The 18,821-nt window shown below is 50.6% G+C and overlaps 1 protein-coding gene across 6 annotated transcripts in view; it reads left to right on the top strand.

Moving 5' to 3' along the window:
* CLASP1 (cytoplasmic linker associated protein 1) overlaps positions 1-18,821 on the top strand; it is a 122,879-nt gene that overhangs the window by 55,599 nt on the left and 48,459 nt on the right. For all 6 annotated transcript variants that reach the window (XM_040440823.1, XM_040440822.1, XM_040440819.1 and 3 more), the window contains exons 9-19: positions 6,959-7,114; positions 7,737-7,810; positions 8,517-8,609; positions 8,858-9,003; positions 9,119-9,254; positions 9,337-9,407; positions 11,918-11,977; positions 12,993-13,070; positions 13,318-13,485; positions 15,759-15,808; positions 15,898-16,068. In XM_040440823.1, the coding sequence (XP_040296757.1) occupies positions 6,959-7,114; positions 7,737-7,810; positions 8,517-8,609; positions 8,858-9,003; positions 9,119-9,254; positions 9,337-9,407; positions 11,918-11,977; positions 12,993-13,070; positions 13,318-13,485; positions 15,759-15,808; positions 15,898-16,068 (1,203 nt within the window). The remainder of the gene's footprint in view (positions 1-6,958; positions 7,115-7,736; positions 7,811-8,516; positions 8,610-8,857; positions 9,004-9,118; positions 9,255-9,336; positions 9,408-11,917; positions 11,978-12,992; positions 13,071-13,317; positions 13,486-15,758; positions 15,809-15,897; positions 16,069-18,821) is intronic.

Below are 18,821 nucleotides of genomic sequence, written 5' to 3'. Positions count from 1 at the left end.
ATTGCCATGGTATGAAAAGACAAAAAAATAAAATAATTAACAAAAACACCAGGAGCAAGAAAAAGTGCTTGTCCTTAATTTTATATTTTCCCATAGCCTTTCAGCTAACATCTGGGGCATTTACTGCGAAAAGCACCAGTGCAAACATTACAGAAAGACGCCAACCAAAACCCAGTGCGTGAAAGCAACGTCTCTGCAGCCCAGAGTGGCTGATAACCGGGAGCAGTAGAGAACCACAGACTGTACAGTACAGGGATATGTTGTAACAACCACAGACTGTACAGTACAGGGATATGTTGTAACAACCACAGACTGTACAGTACAGGGATATGTTGTAACAACCACCACAGACTGTACAGTACAGGGATACGTTGTAGCAACCACAGGCTGTACAGTGAGTACAGGGATACATTGTAACAACCACAGACTGTACAGTACAGGGATATGTTGTAACAACAACCACAGACTGTACAGTACAGGGATACGTTGTAGCAACCACAGGCTGTACAGTGAGTACAGGGATACATTGTAACAACCACAAACTGTACAGTACAGGGATATGTTGTAACAACAACCACAGACTGTACAGTACAGGGATACGTTGTAGCAACCACAGGCTGTACAGTGAGTACAGGGATACGTTGTAACAACCACAGGCTGTACAGTGAGTACAGGGATACATTGTAACAACCAGACTGTACAGTACAGGGATATGTTGTAGCAACCACAGGCTGTACAGTGAGTACAGGGATACATTGTAACAACCACAGACTGTACAGTACAGGGATATGTTGTAACAACCACCACAGACTGTACAGTACAGGGATACGTTGTAGCAACCACCACAGACTGTACAGTACAGGGATGCGTTGTAGCCACCACCACAGACTGTACAGTACAGGGATGCGTTGTAGCCACCACCACAGACTGTACAGTACAGGGATGCGTTGTAGCCACCACCACAGACTGTACAGTACAGGGATACGTTGTAACCACCACAGACTGTACAGTACAGGGATACGTTGTAGCCACCACCACAGGCTGTACAGTACAGGGATACGTTGTAGCCACCACCACAGGCTGTACAGTACAGGGATATGTTGTAGCCACCACCACAGGCTGTACAGTACAGGGATATGTTGTAACAACCACCACAGACTGTACAGTACAGGGATATGTTGTAGCAACCACAGGCTGTACAGTGAGTACAGGGATACATTGTAACAACCACAGACTGTTTAGTACAGGGATATGTTGTAACAACCACAGACTGTTCAGTACAGGGATATGTTGTAACAACCACCACAGACTGTACAGTACAGGGATATGTTGTAACAACCACCACAGACTGTACAGTACAGGGATATGTTGTAGCAACCACAGGCTGTACAGTGAGTACAGGGATACATTGTAACAACCACAGACTGTTCAGTACAGGGATATGTTGTAACAACCACAGACTGTTCAGTACAGGGATATGTTGTAACAACCACCACAGACTGTACAGTACAGCGATATGTTGTAACAACCACCACAGACTGTACAGTACAGGGATATGTTGTAGCAACCACAGGCTGTACAGTGAGTACAGGGATACATTGTAACAACCACAGACTGTACAGTACAGGGATATGTTGTAACAACCACCACAGACTGTACAGTACAGGGATATGTTGTAACAACCACCACAGACTGTACAGTACAGGGATACATTGTAGCAACCACCACAGACTGTACAGTACAGGGATACATTGTAGCAACCACCACAGACTGTACAGTACAGGGATACGTTGTAACAACCACCACAGACTGTACAGTACAGTGATACGTTGTAGCAACCACCACAGACTGTACAGTACAGGGATGCGTTGTAGCCACCACCACAGACTGTACAGTACAGGGATGCGTTGTAGCCACCACCACAGACTGTACAGTACAGGGATGCGTTGTAGCCACCACCACAGACTGTACAGTACAGGGATGCGTTGTAGCCACCACCACAGACTGTACAGTACAGGGATGCGTTGTAGCAACCACCACAGACTGTACAGTACAGGGATGCGTTGTAGCCACCACCACAGACTGTACAGTACAGGGATACGTTGTAGCCACCACCACAGACTGTACAGTACAGGGATGCGTTGTAGCAACCACCACAGACTGTACAGTACAGGGATGCGTTGTAGCCACCACCACAGACTGTACAGTACAGGGATGCGTTGTAGCCATCACCACAGACTGTACAGGGATGCGTTGTAGCCACCACCACAGACTGTACAGGGATGCGTTGTAGCAACCACCACAGACTGTACAGTACAGGGATACGTTGTAACAACCACAGGCTGTACAGTACAGGGATACGTTGTAACAACCTTAGGCCCTGTTCACACCAGTGTTCTTCCTGGTTTCCAGGAGATATGACTGATCTTTTATTTTATTGGATCGGACGGCCCTCTTCGCTTCACTATTCTGACTTTCAAAAATGAATGCAGTTTCCGAGATTTATGGCGCTGTTCACATTTGGGTCATGGTTAAAATCACAAGTAGAAATGACAGCGCTGTGTGAGGAATAAACATGGGATTTACATGTAGGGTACCTGCGCAGTACAGTACCTGCGCAGTGTAAGAGAATAGACAGATCTCGTCTACACGGTGCGGATGTTTTCTGCGTGGATTTAGAGATCCGCAGCCTGTCGGTTACATATGTGGTTTTATCTGCCTATTTCACAATTTTAAATGAAGGATCAGATTTGGGGCAAAACTGCATCAAATACGCACCAAAAACTGCTGTTAGAAATTGCGGTTTTGGTGTTGAAACACAGACATTTGTGCGTCTCTTCTACCCTAGTAAATGCACCACCTGTGGTGACTAATGGAGGGTCCACGGGTACTGCTGTGGTGTCAGGTGCTGCCCGTGGCGCCTTTACTCTCTGTACAGTACAGTCCATGTATAAAGTGGATCCGGAGGGCGGTGGGAGCATGCCATAATGAGGTGTGTAATAAAGGGGGAATGAGACCCTCATAGTGAATAACTGCCATGTATGTTCTGTAAGGGGCGACCCCTCTGCTTCCCTTGCTTTTAGGTTTGTCTTTAGGTTGGATTTTGGGAGGATCCCGATCCCTCGCCATGTGCTGCCCTCTGTCCGTCTCCATTTTGTCTTGCTGTCTGGATCCTGTTGCCGGGTGCGCGGCGCAGCGTCGGGGCTCTGACTCATAGACTGAGGCGTGCAGGGAGTTGTGGCCCCCTGTGGGGTAATTGTGGATGTTGACAGTCCTCCCGGTGAAGCGATGTACACCACCCTCCATGACATCACCGCGCTCCTGTGCTGCAGAGACGGCTGACATGTAAGGTGTGTGTTCAGCCCGGCCGCCCTCTCGTCTGGTGCAGCTCTCCATTTTCTCATCCCTGTCGGTACCTGCTGGCGTCCATGTAATCGCATCCATTCATTACAGCATTGTCTCCAGTCCCTGGGGGGCGCATCTATTAGTCGTGGCCAGAGAGCAGCTGTTTCAGTTGCTGCTGCTCCTCCGGGATCAGCTCGTTCTACCTCCGTCAGGCGGCCGGTGGAGGGGGCACCTCACATCGGGGGAAGGTGCAGCCGGAACCACCAGGATCTGATCCTCCCAGCATGTCCGCTGCCCCCCTGTGTGTGCAGACAGCGCAGCTTCTCCTTTCACTAAGACGCTTCCAATGTGGACCCGGTGTGGGAGGAGAGCGGAGGGATGCTGAGGAAGCTCATTTGCCAGCGGATATGTACCAGTAAGAGCTGCGGCTTCGTTCTTTGTGGATTGCGTGTGTCCCCAGCCTGCAAATAGTCTGGGTGGGTGATGGAGGGAGTGGTGGGGTCTCGGCCCTGCAGGCTCTGCCGCCATCATGCACAGTGACTCTCTGCAGCCTCTCCGGTGACGGCTCCGCACCCGGCATTTTCTTTGTCTTGCTGTCTGTAATGGAGGAGACGGCTGTGGGTGCAAATCACTGCGTCTGCTAACGAGCGGCACCATGTGCACAGGGGATGAGATCTGTGCACACGTATGTGAAACTGGTGTGTGTGATGTATGTATAATGTGTGTGTGTGTGTGAGATGTATGTATAATGTGTGTGTGTGTGTGTGTGAGATGTATGTATAATGCATGTGATGTATGTATAATGCATGTGATGCATGTATAATGTGTGTGTGATGTATGTATAATGTGTGTGTGATGTATGTATAATGTGTGTGTGATGTATGTATAGTGTGTGTGTGATGTATGTATAATGTGTGTGTGTGATGTATGTATAATGTGTGTGTGTGTGTGTGTGTGTGATGTATGTATAATGTGTGTGTGTGTGTGTGTGTGTGATGTATGTATAATGTGTGTGTGTGTGTGATGTATGTATAATGTGTGTGTGTGTGTGATGTATGTGATGTATGTATAATGGGTGTATTTCCATATTCCATAGAAACTGGTGTAAAAACCAGATCTGTGTATGTGTGTGTATGTGTATATATACACACACACACACACACACACACACACACACACACACACACACACACACACACACACACACACACACACACACACACACACACACACCCCTACACACACCTACACACACCTACACACACCTACCCACACCTACCCACACCTACCCACACCTACCCACACCTACACACACACACACCTACACACACCTACACACACCTACACACACCTACACACACCTACACACACACACACCTACACACACACACACACACACCTCCTGATGTGAGGATTTCTCCGGCCGCGGTTCAGGTGGTTCTCCAGGTCCGAGATCAGCGGTGATGTACATCTGTAAAGCCGCTGGGTCGGTGTTCCCATGTGCTGGGATACATCTGTGTCATGTCTTAGGTCTTAGTGGATGATGGGTGTTATGATGGGAGAACATTCTGGAATACGGCTGTTGTGTACCGGAGACGCCAGACTGGACAGCGTGCTGTTAGTGCTCAGATGTCGGTGGGTTGGGGGTCACTATGCTGTCACCCATAAAATATAAATGGCGCAGACACTTTGTACCAGAATGGCGGCTGGGAATCGATTGCTGCTTTTTTTTTTTTCTTCATCTTATTTGCTCGTCCTTCAGTGCACCCTAATAATTGTCCTCCCCACAAATATTCCTCCCGTGCCGCCATCATCTGCTAATAATCTGTGTAATGGCATTATGGTGGGAGGGGCATCTACTCTGGCCCCGCCCACTGTCTCCTGGAGGCAGGGAGGATATCCTGCCTTCATGTCTGCACTGGCCCCGCCTACTGTCTCCTGGTGGCAGGGAGGATATCCTGCCTTCATGTCTGCTCTGACCCTGCCCACAGTCTCCTGATGGCAGGGAGGATATCCTGCCTTCACGTCTGTTCTGGCCCCGCCCACTGTCTCCTGGTGGCAGGGAGGATATCCTGCCTTCATGTCTGCACTGGCCCCGCCCAGAGTCTCCTGGTGGCAGGGAGGATATCCTGCCTTCATGTCTGCACTGGCCCTGCCCACTGTCTCCTGGTGGCAGGGAGGATATCCTGCCTTCATGTCTGCACTGGCCCCGCCCAGAGTCTCCTGGTGGCAGGGAGGATATCCTGCCTTCATGTCTGCACTGGCCCTGCCCACTGTCTCCTGGTGGCAGGGAGGATATCCTGCCTTCATGTCTGCACTGGCCCCGCCCACTGTCTCCTGGTGGCAGGGGGGATATCCTTCCTTCATGTCTGCACTGGCACCGCCCAGAGTCTCCTGATGGCAGGGAGGATATCCTTCCTTCATGTCTGCACTGGCCCCGCCCAGAGTCTCCTGGTGGCAGGGGGGATATCCTGCCTTCATGTCTGCACTGGCCCTGCCCACAGTCTCCTGGTGGCAGGGGGGATATCCTGCCTTCATGTCTGCACTGGCCCCGCCCACAGTCTCCTGGTGGCAGGGGGGATATCCTGCCTTCATGTCTGCACTGGCCCCGCCCACAGTCTCCTGGTGGCAGGGCGGATATCCTGCCTTCATGTCTGCACTGGTCCTGCCCACAGTCTCCTGGTGGCAGGGGGGATATCCTGCCTTCATGTCTGCACTGGCCCTGCCCACTGTCTCCTGGTGGCAGGGAGGATATCCTGCCTTCATGTCTGCACTGGCCCCGCCCACAGTCTCCTGGTGGCAGGGAGGATATCCTGCCTTCATGTCTGCACTGGCCCCGTCCCAGAGTCTCCTGGTGGCAGGGAGGATATCCTGCCTTCATGTCTGCACTGGCCCCGCCCACAGTCTCCTGGTGGCAGGGAGGATATCCTGCCTTCATGTCTGCACTGGCCCCGCTCAGTCTCCTGGTTGCAGGGAGGATATCCTGCCTTCATGTCTGCACTGGCCCCGTCCCAGAGTCTCCTGGTGACAGGGAGGATATCCTGCCTTCATGTCTGCACTGGCCCCGCCCCTGGTGGCAGGGAGGATATCCTGCCTTCATGTCTGCACTGGCCCCGCCCACAGTCTCCTGGTGGCAGGGGGGATATCCTGCCTTCATGTCTGCACTGGCCCCGCCCACAGTCTCCTGGTGGCAGGGAGGATATCCTGCCTTCATGTCTGCACTGGCCCCGCCCACAGTCTCCTGGTGGCAGGGAGGATATCCTGCCTTCATGTCTGCACTGGCCCCGCCCACAGTCTCCTGGTGGCAGGGAGGATATCCTGCCTTCATGTCTGCACTGGCCCCGCCCCTGGTGGCAGGGAGGATATCCTGCCTTCATGTCTGCACTGGCCCCGTCCCAGAGTCTCCTGGTGGCAGGGAGGATATCCTGCCTTCATGTCTGCACTGGCCCCGCCCAGAGTCTCCTGGTGGCAGGCAGGATATCCTGCCTTCATGTCTGCACTGGCCCCGCCCACAGTCTCCTGGTGGCAGGGAGGATATCCTGCTCGCGCTTTTGTCTTGCACCTTTTTCTCATTGTATATTTAACAATAAAACCTCATAATCTTATTTTCCAGATAAAAACTTTGATGATGAAGATTCTGTCGATGGGAACAGGCAGTCATCCGCCAGCTCCACTGCATCCGCTAAAGTGCCACCATCTGCCCGCAAACCGGTGACTATGGGGACGGCTCGGAGGCCGGGGACGACTGCAGTGTCCACCAAAACTGCAGGTGAGTTTGATGCCTGAGGCGGCCATTGTGCACATAGTGGCCCCTCACAAGGCTCAGCACATCGTCGGCCCAGTGCGGTCGCAAAGGATGCCGCCCCCCCCCCAAATTATTTGTCACTTAATATTTGTAGAAATTAAGTCCTTCAGATCTTCCACCCTGAAGATTTCCGCTGTCCTCCACGTGTCCTTTGTCATTCGATTCTCTTGAGAAATCCGTAAACCCCATGGAGACCGGGAGCCGCGTCCTCCATGCCGCCCGCTTTCTTTTTTTTTTCTTTTTTTCATGCGTTTTACCTTTACTTTGACTCCTCGCCTGCAGTAAAATGGAGTCGCCCCCGCGTCTTAATCATTCATCTGGAGAAGTTGATGTCCCGAGCTTCTGCAGAGAGAGCCCCAGCAGTTGTAATGCAGAAAGGTGAAGCTTTATTGAAGTGCGGCGTTTAGAGACTGTACACGTCTCTGCGTTACAACTGCTGGAGTTCTCTTCATTGTTATATACGTGGTGGGAACCCAACTCCGCCACGAAGTTCCACGTCTGAAGAGCCACGAAGTTCCACGTCTGAAGAGCTTCTGGAGAAGACGGGCCGTCAGGGAAGTAAATATTATTTTCTTGAATGTTGCAGGACCCAAGGAAGGGGCCGGCGCCATAGACGAGGAAGACTTCGTCAGAGCCTTCGAAGACGTCCCCACCGTGCAGGTAACGGCCGCTGACCGCGTCTGTCACGTGTACTGTATTGTGCGCGCGCTGAGCTCTGGGTTTATATTACTGATATTACTGATTGGACATGGACTGTGAAATATGGCAGCGGTGTATCTACTTTACCTGTCCTACAGTATTACGTCTGACCATGCTGGTCCCTGCTGATGGCAGGGTCGCTCCTGCTGTCAGAACCAAGGACCCTCTTACAGATTTTAGACTTATCAGCCGTTCTGAAGTGGCTCCTGCGCTGGAGCTCCGCGCCATTGTGAGTCAGTTACCATTCACTTCAGCAGCAGCGCTGCAGTAACCAGCTGCGTCCACTACATGATGGGTGGCACTATACTGCAGGGTGTCGGACCCCGTACAATCAGATATTTTGTCTATCCTGAGGGTAGGTCATCGATGTAAAAGAACTGGAAACCCCCTTTAACATCCGGATGAAATAATGTCTGACAACTTGTCTGTAATCTTCTTGATTCGCTCCGTGACCTCCAGATTGACTCCTTTGCTCTCCTTACATCATGACACTGCTCCTATCACTTGCGTCTCTGTTCTCCATGTCATCAGTAGGATCAGCACGCTTCTCTCCTGTAACCCTCTGTGCTGCTGTTACCAGCAGAGTTCAGACTGTGGCTTCCCGCTCTGTCCTCCTGATCGTTGCTCTGTGTGAACTGCTCCAGCTTATCCATGTCTCATCTTTCAGATCTACTCTGCCAGGGACCTGGAGGAACAAATCAATAAAATCCGGGAAATCCTGTCTGATGATAAGCATGACTGGGAGCAGAGGATCACCGCGGTACGTCCCATGGCTCTGCAGGGTCAGGGGGCCCCCAGGGTGGGAAGTTTATTCATGATGAGTAGGACCCTTGTCTGACGGTGGGGTACACCCTGATACGACGGTTGCCCTGCACTACAGCCGTCACATTGTGAGATTTGCTGTGCATTTTTTGTGCAGCATTATTACTCTTTTGTGAGGTCCGGAACATGTATGATAATAATAATCTGTCCTCCTCTGACTTGGTTTTATCTTCTGCTTGTTTGCAGCTTAAGAAGATCCGCTCTTTGCTCTTGGCCGGAGCAGCAGAATACGACAACTTCTTCCAGCACCTCCGTCTGCTGGATGGAGCGTTCAAGCTTTCCGCCAAGGACTTGCGCTCCCAGGTGGTTCGAGAAGCCTGTATCACCCTGGGGTGAGTGGAGCAGACGGGTCCTTCCTGCTGCTTCTATCAGCCACCGCTGGGCTCTAAGCTGCTGTTGTGAGGTTTTTACTTGCTTATTTCTGGATTCCATTTTGTTTTACGTCAGGCACCTCTCGTCCGTCCTGGGGAATAAATTTGACCATGGAGCTGAAGCCATTATGCCTACAGTTTTCAACTTAGTTCCCAACAGTACCAAAATCATGGCGACCTCTGGCGTGGTAGCCATCCGGTTAATAATCCGTGTAAGTATCTGTATACCCTCTTTGTGTAATTCTGAACATTAATAATGGAGAATAATTGAGGTTTTTCCCTCCATGTTGGCAGCAAACACATGTCCCGAGGCTAATACCGATCATTACGAGTAACTGCACCTCCAAGTCTGTGGCGGTTCGAAGGTTTGTGGTGTATTCCCTTATTCTTTATCTGTGGAGTCCTGCGGTAGACAGCCGAATGGCTGGATCCTTCCTGTGTGTCTGTTGTCACCTGCATCGTGTATATCTGGATGTTCCAGAGCTGGAGATCTGTCGCCACCATCCTGCTGCACTTAAAGGGGTGGTTCAGAACTGAACCTGGACATACCCCTGTTTTCACTCAGGCAGCCCCTCTGATATGAGCATCGGAGCATTTCTTGGTCCAATCAAAGCGCAGAGCGTCACAGCCAGGGAGAAAAATAACACCTCACCATCTCCCTGGCTGTGACGCTCTGCGCTGGACAGCGCTACAGCTTGCGAGAAGGAACACCCATTGAGAAAAAGGGCAGCCGCCTCCCCATTGCTCTGATGCTAGCAATTGGCATACAGAGCTGCAGAATATACCGGGGGCCACAGCGGGCGAACGAAGCGGCGCCCAGAAATAATAGTAAGTGCAGTGAGATCCCAGGGAGCCGCGCTACATATCCTGATAGTTGGTTTACAATGTTTGGACCCATGAAAGGTCCACTTTAACCTTTAATACAGGAGGCAGGTGCCAGCAGCAGAATCACATAGCCGGCACCCTGCCTCTGACAGGGAATCACATAGGCGGCACCTGAGGGGTTAACTGCCGCTGATCTGCTGCCGGCACCCGCCTCCTGTATTAAAGGTTAATTATCATTGGTGGCGCAGTGCACCCAGCCCCCCCCCCCCCCCCCCCCCCATTATTAAAAACATTAGTGGCAGTGGCCACAGGGTCCCTTCTCATTGGTGGCAGTTCTGATCGGAGCCCCAGCTGTGTAATCCTGGTGCTCCGATCTGTTACCATGGCAGCCAGGACGCTACTGAAGCCCTGGCTGCCATGGTAATCTCCCTGCTGCTGTGTGTACTATGCACAGGGCAGCAGGGAGAGTGTGAGGTCCTAGTCACCCTGATAGAGATCTATCAGGGTGAATAGGACAAGGGATTAAAAGATCCCAGTTTGTAGGGGGGGAAATAGTTATTAAATAAAAAGTACAAAAAAAAAAAAAAAGTTAAAAAAAAAACACCAATATTAAGTATTAAATCACCCCTTTCCCAATTTTACATATAAAATATATAAATAAACATATCACACATCCCACGTCCAAAAAGTCCAAACTGTTAAAATCTCCTATGCGGTGAACGCCAGAACAGAAAAGAGAAAAAAAAAAACGCTGTGATTCGCCATTTTTTAAAATGCGGAATGCATGCTGCTTTTTTTGGTGTTTTTTGTTTTTTTTTCGCGTTGTATCAAGTATCGCAATCCTTTTTTATGGTATCGAAATCGAATCAAAATTTTGGCATCGCAACAACCCTAGCACACTTGTGTGTCGTCCCTGCACAGGCGTGTAGCGCGCGTGTCGTCCCTGCACAGGCGTGTAGCGCGCGTGTCGTCCCTGCACAGGCGTGTAGCGCGCGTGTCGTCCCTGCACAGGCGTGTAGCGCGCGTGTCGTCCCTGCACAGGCGTGTAGCGCGCGTGTCGTCCCTGCACAGGCGTGTAGCGCGCGTGTCGTCCCTGCACAGGCGTGTAGTCCCTGCACAGGCGTGTAGCGCGCGTGTCGTCCCTGCACAGGCGTGTAGCGCGTGTGTCGTCCCTGCACAGGCGTGTAGCGCGTGTGTCGTCCCTGCACAGGCGTGTAGCGCGTGTGTCGTCCCTGCACAGGCGTGTAGCGCGTGTGTCGTCCCTGCACAGGCGTGTAGCGCGTGTGTCGTCCCTGCACAGGCGTGTAGCGCGTGTGTCGTCCCTGCACAGGCGTGTAGCGCGTGTGTCGTCCCTGCACAGGCGTGTAGCGCGTGTGTCGTCCCTGCACAGGCGTGTAGCGCGTGTGTCGTCCCTGCACAGGCGTGTAGCGCGTGTGTCGTCCCTGCACAGGCGTGTAGCGCGTGTGTCGTCCCTGCACAGGCGTGTAGCGCGTGTGTCGTCCCTGCACAGGCGTGTAGCGCGTGTGTCGTCCCTGCACAGGCGTGTAGCGCGTGTGTCGTCCCTGCACAGGCGTGTAGCGCGTGTGTCGTCCCTGCACAGGCGTGTAGCGCGTGTGTCGTCCCTGCACAGGCGTGTAGCGCGTGTGTCGTCCCTGCACAGGCGTGTAGCGCGTGTGTCGTCCCTGCACAGGCGTGTAGCGCGTGTGTCGTCCCTGCACAGGCGTGTAGCGCGTGTGTCGTCCCTGCACAGGCGTGTAGCGCGTGTGTCGTCCCTGCACAGGCGTGTAGCGCGTGTGTCGTCCCTGCACAGGCGTGTAGCGCGTGTGTCGTCCCTGCACAGGCGTGTAGCGCGTGTGTCGTCCCTGCACAGGCGTGTAGCGCGTGTGTCGTCCCTGCACAGGCGTGTAGCGCGTGTGTCGTCCCTGCACAGGCGTGTAGCGCGTGTGTCGTCCCTGCACAGGCGTGTACGTCCGCTCTCACTTCCCCTGTAATGTTACCCTCTTCACTTAGATGCCGCCATGTCTGACTCTCTTCACATTTTTCTTTGCAGACGTTGTTATGAATTTCTGGATTTACTTCTACAAGAATGGCAGACGCACTCACTGGAAAGGTAAGAAGGTGGCGGATGTTGGGGGTCCCTGGCGAATGCTGGTGGTTCTGGTTCTCCCGAATTTTTGTCTGACGCTTCTGGATCTTTCATTAATGTGAATTTTAACTGATGACTTTTTGACCCAGGTTTTCTAGTTTTCAGCTTCTCTTCTGCTCTCACCAGGGTCTCTGACAGGAGGGTTAATGGGGGGACTGGGCGTTGCCATCATAATGTCGATGGCCTCTGGACTTCTCACTTCTCTGGAGCTATTTATAATGATTGTACCACAGATTAAAGATCCAGCACAAGAGATTAGAGTTGCAGTAGATGAAATCTCACGTCTTTGTGTCAGTCCATACTGATGACGTTTGAAACCGTCCCTAGTTGAGCGTGCTTCTGCATCGGGTGGGGGGCCATCTTGCCTCTTTGCTCTTGCTGGCGGTTTGTATCAATACGTGATGTCAGCTCTTGCTGTGAATGTTGACACATCTGCATGAAGCCGTGTCACCGGCGGCCGTGGCCCCCAGATGCTGCCTGACAGGTGGTAGGCAGGACACTCGTTCCCCACTGCCACAGTCTGGACTGGGTGCCTGCTCTTGTATGGTTGGTGATGCCCCTAAAGCAGATGTATGGCCGTCTGCTTTAGGGGCATCACCAACCATACAAGAGCAGGCACCCAGTCCAGACTGTGGCAGTGGGGAACGAGTGTCCTGCCTTCCACCTGTCAGGCAGCATCTGGGGGCCCATAGATTTACCCCCAGATGCTGCCTTCACAGGGGCTGTGACGCGAGTCGGCCATGTCTGAGATGCGATATTCTAGTCGTCTGTATGAGGACCTGGCCTCGTCTTTGTGAGACCAATTATATAACCCTCTCTGTCCTCCTGAAGTGTTTCTATCACAACCAGAGGACGGGGCTGAGGAATGTGGCCTGAGCCTGGTCACCCCATTCACTGACAGCCTGTCATGAGATGAGCAGGGGGTTTGTTGCTGGGTTGTCAGGATGGACATTATTAACATGAGCTCTCTCCACTCCAGGCACATATCGGTGTTAGCGGAAACCGTCAAGAAGGGAATCCATGATGCAGACTCTGAAGCCAGAATTGTCGCTCGAAAGTAAGTGGAGCAATGGCTGCATGACCCTCGGACATCACTGTGTATAGGAGGGTTGTCTGAATGATGTGTATGAAGATGCAGGTATTGCTGATGGTGTGGGGGGGCTTACAGATCACACCGTCATAGGTAAAATGTCTCCGTAACTAACCTGTGGAGACGCTTCCACATTCCACGGATCATCTGTCTGTATTGTCTGGGCACCATGTGTCCCCCTCGATCTGATGTCTGACCCTCCTGTGTTTTCTAGATGTTACTGGGGTTTCCACAGTCACTTCAGTCGAGACGCAGAACATTTATACCACAATCTGGAGTCCTCCTATCAGAAGGCTCTTCAGTCTCATCTCAAGAGCTCCGACAGCATCGTCTCCCTCCCTCAATCAGACCGCTCCTCATCCAGCTCCCAGGAAAGTCTAAAGTGAGTCTCGCATCTGCAGCGTCCGCTTACCGTTCTGTACGAGTCCAGAAATTTCTTACTGCCACTTCTGAGATAAATGTACCAGTGTCAGTGGGAAAAAGTGCCACTGGCCGTGTGCTTTCTTCTGTAGAAGACCACTGGTGTGCCGGTGCTCGTCCGACGTCGAGAAGACTGGTGCCAGCCCTTGTCCGGCACAGTGCCATCGTGCACACGAGCCCGTCTCATCAGGCCTAAGTAGAACGTCCTCATGATTAGCATCGCAAGTAGAGATGAATTGATGGCCACGGTTTAGCATTTTGTTGCATTGTATGTATGTGGCATGTATGACTCTGTAAGGCCGGAATCGCATAACGCAGGAGTGGACACAGAAGACAAGTGTCCGCCTAAGAGCCCTTGTGGCAGATGTACTAATCCTATAGATGACAAACCGCAGTCTAGTACTGCACCAGATTTATACTTCTGTCATACGCTGTGCAGGATGTCCAGTTTACGGTCAACAGATTATCTGACCAATTTCTGTTTAATCAGACCAATAGTTGGATCTTTTGTTATACACACCATGTGTGTAAAGGGCCGTCTGACCAGTGATTGGTCAGATAATCTGTCGGTGTAATACAGCCCTTAATTTGAGACAGAAAAGTGGTTCAAAATGTGTATTAAGCCCACTCCCTTTTTTTAAAGCCACATCCTTTTCGAGTAATTTACGCCCGGTTGCTGGGCTAGCCACAGATAATTTCTCTAAACCTAGATGACCATTTTGGCACAATTTGCACACAAATCTAGGTGCACTCATGTTATTGTGTGTTTATCTGCCTTTAAATGGCTTCTCCGGGAATTAAAGGGGTTTTGAACCCGGACATTCCTCCATTTTCACCCAGGCAGCCCCCCTGACTTGAGCATCGGAGCAGTTCATGCTCCGATGCTCTCCTTTGCCCGGGCTCTCCATGGTTCTGCCAGGAAGCCCGGTGACGTCACCGGCACTGATGGGCGCGCTTTAGCCCTGCCCTAGCCAGTAAACGGCTAGCGCAGAGCTAAAGCATGCCCAACTGAGCCGGTGACTTTACCGAACACACACTGCTGGGCGGAAGCCTCCGCCCGGGAGTGTGTTATTGTAAACAAAAGAGCCCTTGCCCTGCGCGATCTAGCATTAGATGCTCCGATGCGAACATCAGGGGGGCTGCCTGGGTGAAAATATGGGCATTTAAGAAAATAATATCACTGAAAATACTTAAATGTTAGAATATTATAAATATATTCCCAAATACCTTTCATTAGTTATGTCTCATTTTGTCTGGAGGCAATCAATGGGAGAAAATAAAAGGGCCGCCATCCTATTAGTGCACACAAATCTGTCCTAATCACACAGCAGGACAGCACTGAGCTAAAGAGCTGCCTCATCCTCCTCTGTGCTCTGCTTGTCAGGTTATCATCCTGAATACAGCTATTAAGATCCTCAGCTGAATCTCTGTAGGAACGGAGTCCATGAGGAGACATGAAGTACAGAGAGGATGTGGCTGATGAAGCAGCAGCTCTTGTCTGTAGTCTCCATTACCACAGTCTGTCCTGTCTGCCTCTCTGTGCTTGATTCCTCAGGTGCTCCATTCCTACAGAGATTCAGGATCATAATCCCTGACAAGCAGAGCAGAGAGGAGGATGAGGCGGCTCTTTAGCTCAGTGTTGTGAGGTAACTTGTCCTACTGTGTGATTAGTAGGGTTGAGCGAATCAAGCTTTGGATCATAGATCCGAGCTCAACTCGTTAACAAACTTTGTAATGTTTCCGTACAGCACTGAAATGTATGGGCTCCGTGTAGAATCCGAAGTCCGCCTTGGTACTGGCGGCTTCCTCATTACTGAAGAAGACTTTGGATTTCTTTTTTAAAATGTTTTGAAATGTGCAGATAGGAATACGGAAGTAATTTACTGAAGTCTCGCGCAATTTCGGCTGAGACAACGTTTTCCTACATGGAACACATTTTAATGCTGTAAACAGAAACAGCATTACAAACTACGTTTTTTAACAAATCGACGTCTGATCATCCGAAGTTCGATTTGCTCAACCCTAGTGATTAGGACAGGTTTTGTGTGTACTTATAGGATGGCGACCATTGTTCCCCAGACACAACGAGTCATTATAACTAATAAAAGGTATTTAGGAATATATTTATAAGAAATTAATATTAAAGTATTTTAATGTTCTTAATTCCCGGAGAGCCCCTTTTTAATGTTTAAGCTTTATAGCCGTGTCTGATCCAAGATTTTGTCCCCCTCTTAGTCGCCCCCTGTCTGCCAAGAGAAGTCCCCCTGGAAGTTCAGCATCTAGAGGTTAGTGTTTGCCTTGCTGGAAGTCGCACCCGGCCCCCCACATTTCTCCGATTGGTAAGGTTATGGTCTCTTTTAATTTCTGGTTGCAGTTTCAACAGCAGCAGTGAAGACTGCAGCAACTCCGGGCTCCCTGCAGCGCTCCCGCAGCGACATTGATGTGAATGCGGCAGCCAGCGCCAAGTCTAAAGTAGCGTCCTCTGCCACACCTGCACCTTTCAGTTCAGCAGCTGCGCTGCCCCCCGGCTCCTATGCATCTCTAGGTGAGACAAACCTTGTTCGCAGCCATGCGCCAAGCTCACGCCATGCAGCCTGGGCACCTCACAGTATATTGCAGCCAGCTCACAGTCTCAGATATGTCGCGCTCTCTTTGCTCCTCTTTTCTTCTTTCTGTCAGAATAGGTTTAGATGAGAGTGGGACATTCACAGGCCTCATGGGCATTATAGGGCGTACAGCCTGTGCTGCAGGCTCTCGGGGCTGACGGGGTTAATCATCACTCACTAATTGCTTAATATCTACATCTCACTAATTCTTCCCACTGTTTCCTCTCCCTTTTTTTGTTGAATTTGCCTAAAGACGGTCCCACAGCTAAATCTGAGGGTAAGCTTTGTGTGGCGCAGAGCTCTGTCCACTGGGGTGTGGTATCGGGTACTCATTCGTGTTGGTCTGCATGCTGTTCTCCGCTTGGTTCGCTCACCATGTGTCTGTGTCCTGTACATTCACCTCCCGGATCTGCCTGCTAGCAGGACACCTCCTGCTCATTACACGTGGATTATTTATGTGGCCCTGAATGTCAGGTGTTATGGCTCCCTGTCATCTGTGATCCTCGTGTCTGCGGCGTTCCCACCAGGACACCATTGGTAACGCTGCAGGTTTAGTGTATACACTTTGTGGGGTCTCTGTATGCTGTAGTAAGATCATTCCTGCCGAGAAGCGTCCCACTTCTGCATAGAGGACGCTTATCCTCCTTACTGATGTAATAATTCTAGATGTTATTGACCTCATCCAGAGCTGCTGAAGAGCGGGAAGTGTCTTCAAAGCCGCAGAGGCACACTTGATGGTCTCTGTGGTCTGATAGATCACAGCTGAGCGTGCGCTGCACGTTGAGGGTGATTGTCCAGCAGAAGGATTACATTCAGAGTCTGCTGGAGTGATGTGTGTTTGCATTGCCCTCATATTGCAGATTCATGGTCATCAAGGGCATGTGTTATCAGTACGGATGAGCGAACCGGAACCTCACCGGGTTAGTGAAGGGATTCCATTATAACGGAATCAAAGTCCTGCATAACGAAAACCAGACGGATCCGTTATGCTTGGCCGTAGACTTCTATTATGACGGATCAAAAAGGAATGCCTTTAGATTTGGATTCCGTCTTCGAATTCCTTTATAGTCCGTTATAACGGGATTCCTTCACTACCCGAACCCGGTGAGGTTCGGGTTCGCTCATCCCTAGTTATCAGCTGATGGTCCCAGGTCCTGCTCCAGACACTGCTGGTCGGGCGTTTCCCCTGTGGTGTGTTACATGGCGGTTAAAGGCCATCCATGAGTCTGCCGGCACAGCGTCCGCTCGGATACAGAAGCTCTCCGTTATGGCTCATAGAGGCCGATCCTCAACGGAGACTGAACTCCATGTGTCCTCTTTGGCCATGTGGGGTTGTCCTCATGAGAGGAGAGAGTTGAACCTCTGTGATGAAGGTGGTGCTCAGTGGTATATAAAGTCCATGCATTTGAACGGGTTGTCTTCATCAGACATTTCATTCACCATTTTCATTCTTGTCTGGTAAACTTTCTGAATATCAATCCAGCCTTCCCCTGATCTGGAGTGATGTCTGGTACGGTCATGGCAGCAGCCGTAGATCCCGCTCTGTGCCCTGAGGCTCTGGAGGGCATCTCATGGCAGATCTGGGTCTTATTGTGCACCCTGTTCTTGGCGTTATATTTGCTTGTCTTTCAGACACGACTCTCCGGAGATCATGCAGTGGCAGTGGCGGTGTCTTTGTACTGCAGAGACTCATGTGCACCTCTTATTATTATTCTTTGTAGTTTAGATTTCGCTTTTTTATATATATTTTTTTTTTATATAGAGCTGCGCACCGTTGTCGCTGTAACGTATGGCATGCTGGAGACACAGCGCAGAATCCCAAGAGGATTGTGTCGCTTTTGTGTTTGTGTAGATTGTGTGCACTTTATTCTGAATATTTGTTGGCATTTACAGCAAATTTTGATCGAATCACCGTAGACATAAAGGTCTCCAGTTTGTGACTCTCCATCTGTTGCAAAACCACAAACTCTGCGTTCAGGTCATACTGGAAGTTGTAGGTTCTTAACAGCTGGAAAACCACAAGTTGGAGACCAATGTATTATCTGCTCCTCCTGCTACAAAATTGCCAATAAATATCTGATGTCTGTGGCCACCTGACAGCTATAGATAAGGTGCAGCCGCTTCTAACTGCTCTATAGCCTCATGTAGGGAGGGTTCTGCAGAACGGTGGAGGTTAACCTAGTGAGCTTTACACTGTATGATCCAGGATTATTCCAACTCAGCTGTGGTTACTATTATTCTACAGCCCATGTCCACCTCTGATCACCATTTTATATTTTAATATAAGAAGTTAATCTCCAAAAACCATAATCACTGTGTACATACATTACATTACTGATCCTGAGTTACATCCTGTATTATACTCCAGAGCTGCACTCACTATTCTGCTGGTGCAGTCACTGTGTACATACATTACTTATCCTGTACTGACCCTGAGTTACATCCTGTATTATACTCCAGAGCTGCACTCACTATTCTGCTGGTGCAGTCACTGTGTACATACATTACTGATCCTGTACTGATCCTGAGTTACATCCTGTATTATACTCCAGAGCTGCACTCACTATTCTCCTGGTGCAGTCACTGTGTACATACACTACTTATCCTGTACTGATCCTGAGTTACATCCTGTATTATACTCCAGAGCTGCACTCACTATTCTGCTGGTGCAGTCACTGTGTACATGCATTAC

Source organism: Bufo bufo, chromosome 7 (assembly GCF_905171765.1).
Source record: "Bufo bufo chromosome 7, aBufBuf1.1, whole genome shotgun sequence".
Lineage (NCBI taxonomy): Eukaryota > Metazoa > Chordata > Amphibia > Anura > Bufonidae > Bufo > Bufo bufo.
The sequence above is the reverse complement of the archived record's forward strand: the minus strand, read 5'-3'. Positions and strand labels throughout refer to the sequence as shown.